Consider the following 18,496-nt stretch of genomic DNA (forward strand, 5'->3'; position numbering starts at 1 on the left):
ATTTAGATAAATCTTGTAAATGACCAGGTTAATTCTTGCTTTGGTAAGAAAGGGGTTTTCGAATATGCGACATTCTTTATCTTCGGGTTGAACTATATCAATTGCTCTTTTTAAATTTAGAAGAGCTTCTTCAGTTTTACCAACTGTTAATTGAACGTTAGCAAGTGCTTCATAAAGATTTGACAAAATCTTGTTCGTCCACGGTGTATGTATATTTATGCCTATTAACTCTTTGATTACATTTTTAAATAAATCAATTGCCAGATGAAATTCGCGACGTCTAACCAGGTTACCGCCAATAAAAATGTATAAAGAATATTTAGTTTTTGGTTTTAAGCATTCAAGCTGAAGCTCCAATTTAACATCAAAAGCATCAAAATCCTCCTTCCAAATTATTGGTGCGTTATCTGACATGTACAAAATGGTTTCAATAATAAGGGAATGAGTTACAAGCACCGCTTCATTATTTTCTGTACCAGGTAACTCAAGAAACATAAAAAGAAATTTAGCGAGCTCTGGGGCAGAGTAAATAGCTTCTGCGCAAAGCAAATTGTAACAACATACCCCAACAAGCTGGTACAAAATTCCAACTCCAATCGCGTGAAGTCTGTGTTTGGTGCAAGCTTTAAAAAACATTTTAAAGTGACTATAGTACGCAATTTTGTCAAGCTCAGTCAAAATAGGTACTTGTGACTCATTGTTCTTCAATAATGGCTTTATGGTAAACACAATGACCTGCTGAGCAAAACTGTCATTTGTATCACAATCGTTCCATTTTTTCAATGCATTAGTTAAAAGGTCCATAGAAAAAGTATCACTGTGAAATATATAACAAGTCAAATGTCGTATTGAAAGAGCAGCACAATACAGTCGAAGGGATTTTAAATGTTCCTTTAACATATGGTAACAGTGTGCTTGAAGATGTATTGAAACAATGTGATCTTTATTATACAACTTTTTGTAATTTAATCCAGCCTTTTTAAAGTAGGTGATTGCAGAATTCCATTTTTCTAACTTCGAAAACAATTCACCAATTAGAAAGAACAACTTTATTGTGATTCTTTTTGTTAAATTAAATTCAAGAAAAATTTTATAATCTAACGCATCAAGAACTTTCTGACATTGTTCGGTTGCCCATTCACAATCCGAATTCAGATTCAAGGCCTTTTCAAAAGTGTCATAAACAGTTTTAAGATATTCTAAACATGATACTTTATTACCATTTGCCAATACAACAAAGGGGTTGATTGTTGGAGTATTTATTTTAATAGTATTAATAGTTTCAATAATGCTTTTAAAACTTATTTCTGCTGAGGATTTGTAAAATCCTAAATTAAATTGGCAGATCGCTATGTTATGAAGCACACAAATTTCTCCTCTTTGCGGATTTAAACCTTCTCCCTCTCCGTAATAACTTTTAATTTTCCGCAGGGCATCTTCGTATTTATTTATTGCCTCACGAAACATTGACTTGTTTTTAAAAAAGTCCCCAGTTAAAATATTCATTTCAATTAAATCTGGCGTTATTTTGTCTCCGTTTATTTCACAGAAAGTGTCAACGACTTCTCCGAACGAGTGATATGCAATAAGTGTTTTAGAGTTTAGCTCTGAGATTATTTTAAGTGATTTTGCAAGATGTTCATAAGCCCTTTTCGATTGATCCTTTTTAAGTGAGCACAATGCTAAATATTGAAGAATTTTTGAATGTAGTTCTGTATTGGCTAAACAGTCTAAATCTGCTAATACGAAGTAACGATAAGCGTTATCAATGTCGTTTTTGTAGTAATAGCACTTTCCTATTCTAAAATTAAGATCGGCAACTTTATCGTTTTTACCAATGATGTGATAATGTAATAAAATTTCTAACTTTAGTTCATAAAATTGAATTGCATAATCATATTGTTCAAAACGCAGCAAAATATTTCCCTTTTCAATTCCCTCTTTTAAAAAGTCTTGTGCTAATACAGATATATCTTTTGTTTCCACAAGCTGTCTTACTTTTTGTTGAATCCTTATTCCTATACAATACAATCTAACCAGAGCTGAAATTTCAGCAACATCAAATATTTCGATGACATTTGAACTCCTACTATGTCCTCTTCCAACAGCTACAGATTCAGACATACCTTTTCTTCCCATGTAAGTGACCAACCTAGCGTAATTTGCAATTGCTACAGCAGTTTTAAGATCATGACAAGTTGAACTAGTTAAACGTTTTCTATTCAATAATTTTTCCAAAAGTTGAAACGGAGACTGTTTCCAAATGTCCGTGAGTACGCCCAATTGTGGGAGTAAAATTGTAATTCCCCGGTAAAGATCTTTTTTTACGTGAATCTTTTCTCCTTGGTTAAGGTCACTATAATCAAAGGCTTTAATATTTTCCATTAAGCCGGCATAAACAACCTCATAGCAATTAGTGCTTGGGTCTTTTAATTTGTCTTGGTTTCTTTTCCATGCTTTTCTTCGAAATACTTCCGCAAGAAATAAATCCCCGGTAACAAATGTGCTTTGCAAAAGAACATCTGCAAGATGATACCCTTCTTTTTTGTCACTTTCTAAAGTAATGTAACGCAACATAACGTCAATAGGTTGAATTAGTTCGGTAGCCCATGGTTTTTCTTTTGTTGGAAGTCGTCCAATCGGATTTTTTGACGCATGGGGCATAAAACCATCAAAAGTTATTCCTCTTTTTGAAAATTTATCAAAAAACGAACGACCACCTTTGCCTGAAAAATCGTTAAGGCTTTTAATTGCAACAGAAGGGAGTATAGTTTCTCCAAGACCTACTATTATAAGAAAGGCAAGCGTTGTATAGTTTCGAAAATAATCATTACACTTAGATAAATTTAAAATATCTTGTTTTTGGTCAAGAACAATGATGCTCTCAAAATCAGAATACAGCGTTATTTCTTTTCTTGCTAAAGAACCCAATCCTAACAGCGCAAACTGGCAAGGCGGGTTTCCAAGAATAGATTGACTAAAGTCGAATATTTTTTTCATAAATGAAATAAAAAATTCCGTTCCCTCAAATAAAAGATGTTCAACGTCTTCTTGAAATAATCTTTCTTTGGAAGAGTTTACGTTGTCCAACGGGTTCTTGTTATGGAACGGATTGTCGATTATGTTTAATTTATCTTTAAGTGTATTTCTAGCATCGTTTAATTCCTCTTTCAAGTCGTCTCGACAGTGTTTTATTTTAACTGCTGTATTGGTATCACTTAGCCCAGCTAATGACAGAAAATCTCTGTACAAAACCTCGACATGCATAGTACATAACGAATCTTCCTTTCCTCTCTGAAGAGATGCTTCGTACAAAGCTGCCGCTTTTATGCAGTCGAACCTGGCCTCACATAAGTTTGACGAGTTAATAAATCTTTTGTGATAAATTTCGCCCAACTTATAAAAAATTTTACTGGAATGTTCTGGCTGTATTTCCACCCCGTTGTCGTCGCATATATCAAACAACTCATTGGCTAACTGCTGTTCCTCTTTCTCTGAAATAAAAAAAATGTGTATCTAAAACAAAAAGATGGTTTAAAAAACAAAAAAAAATTGTTTAAAAAATCTGTAGTAATGCTTTTAATTATTTTATTTTTACTTTGTAAACAATTGATCAAAATTGACTCAATGTGCGTGCAAATATGTTTTGATAAACATTTATTAAAATCTTAAATGCATTATGATTTTTATTTTCATTGGCGTAAAATAATATTTGTAAGAGGTGGTCTTGTTGTTAATGTTGTTTCTATTGGGTTGGTAATGTTATGGTAACATTAGTAACCGCTGCTAATCATACTGTTAGAAAAAAATTACCAAAACGTTTTTCTAGTAAAATTTTAACTTACCCAATGATTTTAGCATGGCTGCGTTATTATTCCGTGCTTGATCTGTTAATGTTTGAGCTTTACTTCGTGACTTTTTACGTGTCAAACGAGAAAAAATATTTCTTTTGAATGACATGTTGTTATGCTTAAACAATTTTAGCTTACAATCATTTTAAAATAAAAGCTATTTCATATTTACATTAATTTACATTTTCTGTATTTCTGCATAAAATTGAATGTTTTAAAAGAAACTAATTATAATCATAGTTAACTTTTGTAAAAAAATAACTAACAATTTGCGTTGATGAGTTTTGATTAAACTGTCTTGTATGACATAAAGCAACAAATAGTTATTTTAGCCTAAACAAATCTTTTTAACTTATTATGGTTTTATATTTAGCTAGTTATACTAACAGGCAACAATTCCTAAAAATATCTTGTATAGTCTACAATCGCCATTTATTCTTTAAGCAATGCTTTTACTGAACTACATTTTGTTTTTGGTGTAGTTTTTTCATTGACTAACAATAAAACTTTGCCCAGATATAGTTAAAACGTTCGATGAATCATAATATCCTTTACTGTTTGTGTTATAAGCCTACTCAAAGTTGCTATTAAATTTAAATTTTTAACTCCTTTAAATTAAAAAAAAATTAGGAAAAGTTAAAAGTTATTAAACGATTTAAAGACAGATTAAAGTTATAGAAAAACTTAAATTTTTCTTATAGTTTTTTCTTAAAAGTTAGGGTACGGGATGTGTCGTGAAAGTTTCTTTGTTTACAATCTTTAAAAATTTTTAATTTTTTTTGTTTAAATAATAAAATTAAATTTTTTATGCATTCTTTTTTAGTTTTTAAATATTTATACATTAGTTAAAATTATTTGTCCTCTTTTCGCGACGTTTCAATCGCCATAAAATAACAACATAATAAAGAATCATAATTACAGGCAGGCAGCGTTGCGTAAAGAAAATGCATTTTGCAGCTAAAATTAGCGTCTTTGTTAGAAAATGAAACTGAAAGTTTTTAACTAAAATGTGTAAGAGATATTGTTACATATTTTTATAAAATTTATTTAATGAATTGGCAGATTGGCAGATTGGTAAACTGTCAACTGTCAAACGCGTTTTACCAAGACTGACAGACCAACTTACAGTCTAACCACTAGTTACTACCAGCTTGTTTAATATCAATGTCTTAACTTTAGCAGGCGATTTAACACGAAATTTATATAAACTGCCCAACCAAAGCAGAATAGATTGATAAATATTAATATCTTTAGTTAATTAAGAAAGAGCTAAAAAAAGAGTTACGTTTTAACTTAAGTGTTAAGCAAGTATTGGCTTGTAGACCTATGGCCTTTCTGCCTGTGCTGTGATTTGTAAAGCTGTTTAAAAAATAACTTTAACATATGTTGAAATATTTGTGGTTAGCAGCATTGCTGTGAAAATAACGTGATTCTTCGGATCTTGGAAGTTAATGACATAAACTTGAATGGTATGAATTGTAAACCATCAGACCATAGTTGATAGTTCATTTATTTATGATATAAATGACAAACAGGACAAAATATTACTTTTTTAAACATAAAAATCCATATATATGTTTTTTTGACTTAAAAGGGCATTTTTAACTTGAAATTTTTGTTTTTAGCCTTTTTATATGTATATATAGTCAAATTTTTAATAAACCAATTTTTAATTTAAAAGATCTATTAAGTATAAAATTTAATTATGCTGATGTTTGTGTTTATAGACAAAGGTCTGTACATAATTTAATATGAGCTTATGACACATAGTGTGATATGACTAATTTTTTGACATGGTACATGTTATTAGTTAGTTGCCTGTTCTACATACTGCTGTACTATATTTGTTCATACCAGGAAACAAATAGTTTCTATATTTATTTTGCACAAAAATAATATTACAAGATTTTATTATTTTTTAAAAAGCTTAAGAATAGATAAAAAGCAAAGCGGTTAATTTATAGGAAATTGTGTTTTCAAGAATAAAAATTGTATATATATAGCCAATACAAATTGTTTTTGTTTTAATTATTTTATTTTTTTTTTGTTTCAAATTTTTGATAAAACTAATTGACAGCAATTAGGTTCTCTACATATATTTAGAGACAGCATTACTGTAGTAAAAGGCCCTCATGCATTTGAGTATGGCTCTAGGCTATAAACAGTTTACATAATATTTCAACCACAGGTAGAAGTACTAAACAATTTGTCAGCTAGTTGCTTACGCATATCAAATTATCTCTAAATAGTTTTTTGCATGAAAAATACTTTTCAAAATTTTTACTAGTCATGCACTTTAAAACTAGTAATATAATGTATAATGGTGCATCGAATTCACCTTCTTATATTAATTTTTTTTTGGTTTCAGGTAACTATTTGTTATCTTTGTTTATGTACTAATTATTTATAATAATTACAACAAAACAAATTACCAAACCTACGTACCAATTTTATTTACAGACATTAGGTAATTGGTTTTCCTATGTGTCTTAAACAATTGGCTGAACTCGATTAGTGTGCAAGTAATGGTCAACAGTTGAATGGAATTTTAACTCATGGTATGAACAGCCAATCGACAAACAATTTCATAATCAATTGTGTACAGATTTCTTTGTTTAAACATTACATCATCGCAATATAGAAACCAATGGCAGGAAATCGTGCCCAGGATTTGCTGGGCCAGCTGAAGTTTGTAATTGAGGACCAAGAAGCTGTGATCGCGCGACAAAACAGCAAAATACAAAATCTAGAAGACGAAGTTGTTGGACTCAAAAAAGCCAGGGACTTACTTTTAGACAAAGTAAAACAACTAGAAACGTAAGTAGATATGTTATTTTTCAAGTTATATTTAATGGCATTTAGCAATACAAATAAAGAAGTGTGAAATGTCATGAATTAAAAAATGGTACAACTAAAAGAATAAGAGTCTTTTAGTTATCAAATTTGGTCAAATTTTTATGATTCTAAAACTTTAGGTGATAATTATTAAACTTGCATTGAATATGTTATATTTAAAATACAGCAGACAATCAATTTAAAAAAAAACATATCAATTAATATTATTGTTTAAGTGTAAAACTTAGGCATACTTGGCCGATTTAAAGCCCAGCTTTAATAGCTTGTGTACATAATGGCCATTGAATAGTGAAAATTGCTGCTCTGCATCATGGAAGTGACATCATTTCCTTTTTTCCAAGTCTCTTAGAACGAGTAGATTAATTTTAGACGCTTGGGTTTAAATGTACTTCCTTCTTGTCATAAAAAAACTTGTGTTATTTGTTTGCATAAGTTTAAGTTCATTATATTTATACACAAAATTAATTTAGTTTTTTTATTCACCATATTAAAGTTGTATGAATATTTCAAAATTTGTTAAACAACGATTTCTAGAAATAATCCTTCTTTGATTCTTTATTTTCAAAGTTTTTTAAAGTGCTGCACTACAATATGATATTAAAACCGGTCAATTCAAGATAGTAAAACTGTTTTTTGTTACAGTAAAGAAAAAGGCACTTCAACAAGTTTCAAGAAAAATCACAGAAGAACTTCCTCTGGAAAATACATCAATCGACATAGCTCATTAAATTCTCAATCCAGTATAGGCAAAGGTAAGAAAAATTTTAAGTCATTTTTTTGTTTAGTAAACCTTTAAAACATGAAAATATATATCAAATGTAAGGAACAGTTAGTTATGTGTATTTGAAAGTTATTTTATGTTTTTATTTATCTAAGTGTTTAGCCAAACATAAAAAAGTATATGTGTGGGTAATAGCAGTTTGTGTTTTACATATTGTAATTAAGAGATGAAGTTAAATGATTAGCAACAAGCACTTAAACTTTCTTGATGTAGCAGCACAACATGTGTGCTTATTAAAAGGTCAAATAGTTTGAAATTCAAAAATTTTAAGGTGACTCACGTCGCAATGTTAAAAAATGCTGACAACAACTATCATCATATCATGCTTTGACCTTTAATAGTTAGCTCATTTACTTAGTTATCTTTTTTTACTAATCTTAAATAGTCTTAAAGTTCAGGCCTTTAAGGATAGATATGTTTTGTAATTTGTAAATATTTTAACCCAGTATAGTTAAGTCTTTTTTTATACTAGTTACGATATAAAGTTTAAAAAGGTATATTTATATACCTAAAAATACTCAAAAAAATTAAAATAAAGTTTTTACTAAAAAATATATGATTTTTTTTGTATTTTACAAAAAAAATTTAAAGTTTAAATTTTTTTCTTAGGTGATGATGTGTCAATAAATAGATCTTCAAGTTTTCAGCGAAAGCACCTAGAAGAACAAGACGCAACCTCGAATAACAACAGTAAATACGAACTTGGCCCTGAACTGAAAGATAGACAAGTCGAAGTATTAAGAGTAAGTGTTGATATTTTTTTAAACATGGTTTTATAAATTTAAAAAATGGTTTTATTAAATGTAAATTTAAAAAATGTGTTAAGACAAGTTTATTAGAAAAACATTTCAAAAAGGGAATTCCAATTAAAAAGATATTTAGTAAACAATGGTGACATTAGTCTGGTTATATTTTTTTGCAAACATTCACATATTACAAATTCTATTATTGTCGGTGATTCAGCATTTTGAACTGGCAGTCATTTGAGTAAAAAAAAAGTAATACACATACGCACAGTCGCTTAATTCAAGCCATTAATCAAAAAGTTATATTTGGAGTAGCTTGCGTAGAAAGTATAATTTATGAGAGTGATTATTAAGCAAAGTCTTTGAATTAATGTGTGAGAGTTGAGAAGAACGGTCATTATAAATCATTATTGATAATATAATTTAAAATTACAATTTTTTGTTAAATTTTTGTTTGAATTAAAAAAATTTTCTGTATTTTGTGTAGTTGTAATAAATGCTTTGTCACAGTAGTGTATTAAACAAGCAATTAAATTTATTAAACAACTCAAATTTAGCATTTAAAAAGCATGAAGCGTAACAGAATACAATGCAAATTAAACTTTAACAAAGGGTAATTTTAAATTTAATTATTAACTTCGTAAAGGGTATAGTTAACATAGCTTTTTTAGTATAGTAATTATGAATGTTAAGTTTGAGCCATAGCTTTATTTCTAAATTGGTTTATATACTGTTTTTACTATATGTGTGACTATTAATTTCGTAAACATAGTGTTTTGCAATAACAATATTCAGTTATTTACTTGGTATTCAGTATAAAAAGTCAGACATGGATATCGTATAAATCAGACCTTTGACTCATTCTATTTTTTATTCTCTGAGCTAAAGAAAGCTGATACCATAATTAATTGGCTTATGAATAATGTATTGTAATATATAGGTAAAAAGTAAGGATAGAGAAAGTTAAAAACAATTTTGTTTTTGAACAGAAACGATACGGCGGAGCTAATAAAAGTGAACGTGCTGCCAGAGTTATTCAAGAAGCTTATCGCAAGTACCGAATGGAACAAAACTTTTTCAAAATCAGACATTCAAAAACGCGACGCCTAACAGTCGACAACGTAAATTTGAGCTTAATTCAGTCGAACAACTCGTTGATCGACAAAAATTCGTCGACTACAACAGAAATGGTGTTGTCTGAAACAGTAAACGAAAATAAAAACAACGGGGTTGAAATAGTGGACTTAGTTTTAGAACATTCATTTGGAAGTCCTGCAAAATCACAAAAAAACACCCCAGAACATCACTTAAATCTCGACAAGGACTTCGTAGAAGATGACGACACTGTCACCCCTAAGGCGCTGGACCCCCCTGAAGGATTTATGGATTTAACCCCTAACAAAGAACCCCAGAAAAGCACCAACCAAGATCTGGTCGAAAAAATTTTAAATGAGGGTCAAAATATTCCTTCTGTGACATCTTCTGTGTTAAGAAGAAAAAAGAAAAGAAATCATGGGTAAGTAAATTTATTTATATTTTACAACTGACAAATGTGATAACATAAAATTACTATAAAATATAATATAGTAGGTGCTACTTTATAATAATTTTCGATAATTTGGTAAACAATAATAAAAAAAGGTATATACACAGATTTTGTTATTCAAAATTAAAAAAAAAAGAAAAAAAACGCAACTTTTGTTGTGGTAATAAATAGGTTATGTAAAATTGTCTTTTTATTATTTAATGGAATTTGGGATCGGCATGTGCAATAAAAAGAATGTAAACTTTAAGAGAGCTTACTTATGAGCACTTGTTATTTGCATTGGTTTTATTTACTTTTTAAACAGTTAAAATTTTGCATTTACTGACAGCGCAACCTAACAATATTTGAATTTTTTGTTTTCAAATGATTTGGTAATATTTCAGACAGTATGTAAAATATATTAAACCAAAATTTTTATATTATATAGGCTAATTATTTGTATGATAATAATTTATTTTTAAATTAATAAATTTCCGTTGACTAAATTGATCTTTTGATGTAATGTTATGACTAAGTTTGTGATTAAAAATCATGACATGTTGCATAATTACCATTTAAACCAAATTGATTTTTTAACTATAAAGTATAGCATTATAAGACATTTTGCATTGTGAATAAATTGTTAGATTTGGGAATAGTACCATCAGCTATATTTGTTCATTACCAACTATGGCAAATGTGTTGTTACTAGGGGTATATATATCCTAAACATCCTTTAGTTTAGGTTAACTGGCGTAGTTTTGTATGTGTTTTTTCTAAATTAAAAATCCATTAAACAATAAATTTTTAATTTATTAACTATGTTAAATAGAAATTAATAACTTACTTTTTTTTTTAATTTGACCAAATTTGTAAAACTAATTTTTTCAAAATTTTTAACATTAAGATTTTTTTAGTTACGAGACCGTCGTGTTACCAGACGAGCATCCACCACCAGGTGGCAACCCAGAAGTGTCGATACACTCTGTTGAGCCCGAACCAAACCTTACTCGCTCAAGCGTAACACTATCCACCCATTCTCGACACAGCGACAGCGATGTAAACTTTCGAAGACATTCCCCCACGTGGAATCGAACCGAATCGACGTTAAGTTTGGCAAGTGAAAATGAGGGAGATATTGATAGTATGAGAAGGTAATTAAATAATAGATGTAATTAAAACTAAGTGTTTAAGGTGTTGTTATGCAAAAAAAAATGAAACTTGTGTTTAAAGATCTTTAGTTTCTGTATATATATATTTATATTCCAAAAATTTTTAATTAACTCTTCATATATTTAATTTGATTTGAAACTTTTAAATTATCAATTAAATCAATATTTATCATCATAAAGTCAACTTAATTTACATACAATATACATAATTAATCTTTTTTTTAGTTTTGATACATCAAGCATCAACAGCGAAATTTCTTCGAATATGAGCGACAACTTTCAGAGTGGTTATCAGCGAAAAAGCACGATCAGTATGCGGAGTAGTTGGCATAGCGACGCAAGTAATGATGTCATGAACAAAAGACTTTATCGCATCGGGTTAAATCTTTTCAACAAGTAATTTAAAAATTTTTTTTGTCATTTTTTTGAAGCTTTAAAGACTTTTTTGCAACAAGATTTACATTTTTGCATGTAACCAGTCAATTTCTGAATTAACTTATATAAATAATAAAAGAAAAAAAACAGTATTTTTTTTGATTAAAAATTTTTTTATAACTATTTTTTATAGATGAATTTTTTTTTAAATCGTTTTTTTAAACAGAAAACCACAAAAAGGTCTGGATTTTTTAATCGAGCATCAGTTTGTGTCAAACACACCTCCTACGGTTGCATCATTTTTATTAAATCGGCGAGGTTTAAGCAGGCAGATGGTCGGGGAATATCTTGGCAACGTTCAAAAACACTTCAACCAGGAGGTTTTAGAGTGAGTTTGTAAAAAAAAAATTTTGCCTAAAATTTATAATTTTAAAACTAACTTTAACTTTGTAATATTAACCTTTTTTTAGTAATTGAATATTGCCACATTACATTTTTTAGATTTTACCACTTTTAAGGAGTGTTAGAATTTAACATGGGTTTAGTCATATCTTTACTGTAAAATTAACTTATTTTTTATCAAAGTTGTAAGATTTTAAATAAGATAGACCAAACTTTTTTTTGTGTTTTGTACCAATATTAAATTTAGGTATTTTACGATAGATATCAGTTAGAAATTTGGATTTTTTTTATTTCAATTTTATCAAAACAAGTTTAATAAACAACCTTTGCCAAAAGATTAAATTCTATAATTAAATTTACATTGTAACTTTAAGTCAAATATAAATTTAGATTGTCTAGAGTTTAATAATAAATGTATTCCTATAAAAGTTTGCATGGTAAAGTTGTTAAAACTTTATTACGCTTTAAACTGAAAGTAAATTAAGGGCAAACAAACATAAAAAAGTATATCAAAAAAACTTAAGTATACTCAAACAAAAATATTGCATATAACTACACAATACTTTTTAACTCATCACAAACATACAAAAGTAAATGATTCCTTTTTTGTATTTTTTATTTAAAATGGTATATATAAATCTGTGAATTCTCAAAACACCCTAAAGTAATTACTATTTAAATGCCAACAACTGGGAATTTGTAAAAAGTGCATTTGGGTTTTGCAAAATGTATTGTAATTAGTTATTGATTTTTTTTTATTGGTTTCAAAGTTTAATCTGAACAAATATTGATTTAAGGCATAAGAGTTATGTTAGTCTAATGGGTAGCCTAAGTTACATGATAATTTTAGTTAAAATATAACAATAATACATGTTTGAAAAGTGTAATACATATATTTTATTTGTTATATACATAATACTATTATTGTTTGCTTGCTTTTTTGCCATTAATTAGATTTATAATCACCAGTTTTAAAACATCATTTACATTTTATTTAAATGACCTTGAATGCATACCATTGTTTGGGCATTAATTTAACACAGCATCTGGCCTACTTATTTTAGTCTTTTAATTACAGTTGCAAAACTATGTTGTTTTAATTAGGTATAATATGCAGATCATTCTTTTAAAATACCTTTTTTAGCACAGTTGTATTTAAAATTTATTTCTCCAAGTATACATTTACATATGTATTTATTCTTGATTTTTTTTGTAATTTTTTTGAATTTTTTTTTGCAGTGCTGCGTGTGAATTGATGGACTTCAGTGGTTTGGATATTGACGAAGCCCTTCGCAAGTTTCAATCCCAGGTTAAAGTGCAGGGGGAGGCACAGAAGGTTGAAAGACTTGTAGAGGTAACCTTATTTTTATTCATTTTTTTTAACTAGAAATTTTAAAAATAGGAAAACCCACTCTTATTTACAAACTCAAAATTAAAAACTTTAAAAAAAGTTGGCTGTTGTAATATCTTTACGCAAAAGAATGTTAATATTTATTTATTTATATGTGTGATTTTTAACTTGGTAAAAGTTTCTATAGTTCAGTAATTTTTTTATTTGATTTTTTTTGGTTTCTAACATTTTAAATATTGCTTGTCTTTTTTAAAAAGCACTAATAAAGCATAATTGAATATAAAAATACAAGTAAGCAAAAACCTAGATTTATTTAAGCAATAAGCAAATGTGCTCTTGTTTTAAATCACCAAGCGTTAAAACACAATTAACTCAATCTTAAAATATTTTGCAGGCCTTTTCCCAACGTTATTGTATTTGCAACCCCAAGCTTGCCGAAAGTTTACAAAATGCCGACTCGATATTTATCCTCGCTTTTGCGATTATTATGTTGAACACCGATTTACATTCTCCCAACATGAAACACGAAAAACGAATGACAGAAGTCGATTTTATCAAAAATTTAAGAGGTATTTCTATCGTAAAAAATAAACACATATACTTAAATATATTTTTAAGTTTTTTTAAATAATTTTTTTTTTTTTTTTTTAATTTTTTGGTTATCAATTTTAGTATATTTAGAATCGTAAATAAAGTATATATTAATAACCTTATTTTGTTTAAGTTTAGTATAAATTTCCTAATAACCTAATTTTTTTACTCACAGTGTTATACCTTAGGAATAAAAATAAGTTAGTAGTAAAAAATAAATTTTGATGATTAAGTTTTTCTTAAAGTTAAATATTTGTTTTAAGTTGTATTTGTTTTTAGGTGTAGATAATGGCGACGACCTTAGTGAAATTTTGCTCAAAAATATTTACAATAGAATTAAACAGAATGAGCTTACGACATTACCTGATACAACCACTCAAGTATTAGAGGTAATAATTATTATATTCTCATTTTTTTAAATTTTAAAAATAGTCGGGTTGCTATTTTTTCTTACTTGAAGCATTTGTTGAATATTTTTTAGCAGTTTATTATTGGTTTGAGTTGTGTTCAAATTTTTTTTTTCCATTATTAGATATTTATAATTTAATGCAGGAACGTACTAATAGAAAATTGTCAAATATGTGTAAATAACTTATTTTACTTTATTTTAAATGTATTTTAACAACAGGTTTTATGACAATGTTTAAAAGTTTTACTTTGTCCTTGCAATAATGCTAAAAATATGTTTATTTACTTATGGGAATGTTGTTTTACTTTAATTATCCATTTAAAACAAAAAAAAAAACAGTTTTTAACTTTATTAAACTTTATACAAATTTTGATAATTTTTTGTGAATTTTTTTCAATTATTTTTTCCCAACTTTTTTGTATATTTTAAGGTTGAGAATAGCATCGTTGGTAAAAAACCTGTGCTAGCTGTCCCGCATAGAAGACTGGTTTGTTATTGCAGGTTATATCAGGTCACAGATCCAACAAAACCACAAAAAGTTGGTCTTCATCAACGTGAAGTTTTTCTTTTTAATGATATGCTTATGGTAAGTTTAGGATTTGTTCAAATTTAGAATTTTTAAATTTTAAGGTGACAATTTTTAAGTATTATCAGTTAACTAATCTGGTAAATGTAATTTAAATATTTTTTGATTATTTAAAGTAATCTAAATGGTACTTTTTACTAGTTTTTGACAACTTAGTAAAAATATATATAATATTAAAATTTTATTTTTTTGTTTTTTTTAGATTACGAAAATTTTTCAAAAAAAGAAAACAGTGACATATACATTTAAACAATCTTTATCCTTACACGGCATGAATTTAATTGTATTTGAAACACAAAGTAAGTTTAATTAGCTTTTATTTTAAATAGATTTTAATATTCATCACTGCAATAGAACTACCAATAATGTTATAAATTGGTTTATGGCACTGAACATTACCATGTGAGGTGTTTGGTTTGATTCTTTTTGCTTTTATCCCGTAAAATTCTTATTCAAAAATCTAGGACCTAAAATTAGGCAGAAGGAAATGGCCATGCAATATACTGTGTCAGCAATATCAAAAACTAACATGAGAAACTTGAGACTGGGTAGATGTTGATAAAGTTACTTCAGGTTTAGGCTGTGTAGTCAACTTGCGGTGATTTTAACAAAGATTGTTTTATTATTTTAGATTACCAACATGGCATTCGTTTAATCAACGTAATTGACAACAAAGTTTTGTACACCTTTAATGCACCCAACGAAGTGGACCGAAATAAATTTGTCACCGACCTAAAAGAAAGTATTGCCGAAGTCCAGCAAATGGAAAACCTAAGAATAGAAAGTAAGATTATTTTAAATTCTATAAGTAACAATCAAAAAAGATTTTTTAATTTAAAATTAAAAAAAGTTTTACAATTGTAAGTGTTTTGTGTAGGCAAAAATTGTAATAATCCGTTCAAAATAAACATGATTAAGTCCCAATAAATTATGATTAAATAAATTCTGTTGGCTTCTTTATACTACAACCAAATATAACTACAAAATTACGCCCGCTTCCGTTTATTATTTTGTTAATATTTCCTATACTAAACAACAACATATAACAAGCTATAAGACATTGTAGTTTCACAACCATACTTTATGCTTTATTTCATAATTTAAAACACAATGATTGACGCTTTAAAAATTTTTTAATTTTGAACCAAAATAATTTTTTTTGATTTTTAAACCAAAATTTTTTTTTCTTATTTACAAAATGTTTTATTTTTTAGGTGAGTTAGAAAGAGTTCAAACCACGTCACCTTCAGTATCACGAAGTGGATCAACTTTACTTGTCGAATCAAAAAAGATGTCGGCTTCCATGCAAAATCTTAACAATGCAACTAGTGTTCCACGTATGTTACAAGTTTAATAATTTAATCAACTTTAAAATATTTAAAAATTTTTTTAAATTAAAATTTAATTTTTTTTATCAAAATGTAAACACAGACAAATTAATTATTTTTTTCTTTTAATTCTTTTTGCGTACTAAACAAAAAAAAAACACACATCAGCATATATTCTTTTTATCAAAATTGCAATAAATTAAACTATAATCAATATTTTTATATTGATTTTTGGCAAAATAAAATCCAATTTAAAAAAAAACAATATTTTTATTTTATGTAACTTGTGTAAGAAATATTACTACATCCACCAATATACACCCACCTAATTACAACTAAGGAAATGAAACTGTTGTAATGTTATTATGTGGACTAAAATACTATTAATGTTGGTGTTTATAAAATGACTTGAGTTTTTATAAATCTAAGTGTTTGTAGATTTATAAAAAATATTATTAGTCAACCAGTTTTAACCAGTTTTAATTTTTTATTTAATTTTGACTAAAAATATTTTTTTAGAAACAAAAAGTCAATTTTTCGTTTCCACCAAACGTCCGTCTTCCACTTACGACCTCAGTGAGGTCAACGAAAACAACAATAATGATGTCACAACAACAACTGAAATCGACCATGACGATAAATCACCGGCCCGTAATGGGTCCCGCATATTGGGAACCCTGTTTGGAAGTGGGGGTGGAAAAGGTAGGGGAATAAAAAGGGGGTCTCGACTCTCGAACGCATCGTTGGGGTCAAATGTGTCAATCGGTGCCCCACCACCTGTAACTATAACTTTGTCGGAAGTGTGACGACATATTTGAGTGGCACAAGTCTCGTGTTGGTGACACATGCCACAAGACTTTGTGGCATATATTCAGTGGCACTAAGTTTTTGATGTAAATTCAAAGTTGGAACTAAACTTATCAAGTGTTGTGACACATGCCACAATGTTCTGTGACGCGTGTCATGCATTTCGTGGCAGAATTCGATTATTAGTCTTAATTGCAACATCGTAAAAAGCTATCAGGTTATTTAAACGTTTCGGTAGGATACACCCTTTAACTGCGATTAGGCGAATATTGCGTTCAACTTGAACAATAAATTTGGTGTTTGAATAGTAAAGGGTTAGGAATTTTTTATTTGTTACGACACAAAATTAAAGCAACGTAGGTGCTTAAATAGCAATTTTTTCAATTACAATTAACAATCTAACTGCGCATAACATAGACTGAGACTTTTGTTTTTCGTAATGATTTTGTCTATACAATAACGATAAAGTGTTAAAAAATAAATTCTTCCAAAATTGTTCGTTTAAAGTAATATTTTTCGAGTTTTATTTGTTAGTATTAATATCTTTCGATTTTAAGAAAAAATATCTTTTTTACGAACAAAAAATGCTGACGTCAGCATAAATTCCATTTCTTTAATCACGAGCGTTTTTTTTTTAAGCTTCACGGAAAAAAGGTCGAAAAATTTGCCGCACTTGCAATAATATGACGTCACAATGCCTGCGGTGACGCAAAACGTAACCTTTAAAGTGATTCAAAAATAACTTTTATGTAGCGTCGTTAAAATACCTGTCGCTTTTTGACAAATCTGGTCGATGGTAAAATTTGTTTCATTTCACTGTATCTAGGCTTTGCGACATTTTTTAAAGTAGAAACTATATTTAGGCTTTTTAAAATGCCCTTTTTTAAGTTTACAATGAACGAAAATTTGTGGTATATTTTACACACTGTCCTTGACATTTTTTGGGTGTAAAAAATGCGTTGATGATATTTCGATTTTCATTCCAGCTACTACTATTTGTTTTTTTTTGTTCTTTTTGTCGCCACACTTATATTATATACGAAATGACGTCACTAAAAATATTATATGATTTTCATGTGTTGTTTTTTGCCATATCATTATCTTACCCAAGTGCAATCTAATTATTATTATTACTCTACTATTATTATTATTACTATATTTCAACCATTATACTATAGCGCCATTTTTTTCCTTTAAACTCTGTTACTATTAAGTTAAAATGTTGTATTATTAACATTAATATTACTAATCATTACATTTTTTCTGGTATTTTTTTGTGCTAGGCCATATATGTGCTAGTAAGGCGTTTTAAAATAAATTAAATAGTTAAATTTAACCCTAAAAATTTAATTTCTGGTTTAAATGGGAATTGTAATTCGTTAAAAATTTTGAATTTACACTTTTTTACAGTTTAACTCTAAAAGATTTTTTTAGCCCATTTTTCTTTGATTCTTTGTCCCTATTAACAAAATGCTGTTTTAATTCGCAATTTGCAATCAAATATCCTACTGCGTTTGACCACTATTTTTACTTAGCCACGTTATAATTATTATGATGACATGATTTTGTCACCATTGCCCAAAGGAAGTGGAAAATGATATGGTAACATTTCTTTATCAATTTTGATTTCAGTTTTTGTTCGCTTCGTTAATTATTGAAATAAAGCGAACGCTAGTATACAAAACTTGGTTATTCCAATAAGGTTGTTTGCAATAT

General features: G+C 28.2%; 1 protein-coding gene across 2 annotated transcripts; it reads left to right on the plus strand.

Annotated features, from left to right (window-relative positions):
* The first annotated feature begins 6,309 nt into the window (after positions 1–6,309).
* On the plus strand, positions 6,310–18,457 carry LOC145753655 (IQ motif and SEC7 domain-containing protein 1-like). Of its 2 annotated transcripts, XM_082570069.1 has the most exons (16): positions 6,310–6,409; positions 6,493–6,668; positions 7,350–7,459; positions 8,098–8,231; positions 9,224–9,750; positions 10,677–10,913; positions 11,157–11,327; positions 11,533–11,694; positions 12,948–13,062; positions 13,454–13,628; positions 13,930–14,039; positions 14,490–14,645; positions 14,848–14,944; positions 15,277–15,429; positions 15,860–15,982; positions 16,493–18,457. In XM_082570069.1, exons 1-16 carry the CDS (start codon positions 6,407–6,409, stop codon positions 16,777–16,779), a joined length of 2,736 nt encoding a protein of 911 aa, XP_082426195.1. In that variant the 5' UTR covers positions 6,310–6,406; the 3' UTR covers positions 16,780–18,457. The 2 variants fall into 2 exon arrangements, with proteins under 2 accessions (XP_082426195.1, XP_082426196.1); XM_082570070.1 differs by having other exon boundaries at positions 6,316–6,668.
* The last annotated feature ends 39 nt before the right edge of the window (positions 18,458–18,496 follow it).

This window comes from Corella eumyota, chromosome 5 (assembly GCF_963082875.1).
Source record: "Corella eumyota chromosome 5, kaCorEumy4.1, whole genome shotgun sequence".
Classification (NCBI taxonomy): domain Eukaryota; kingdom Metazoa; phylum Chordata; class Ascidiacea; order Phlebobranchia; family Corellidae; genus Corella; species Corella eumyota.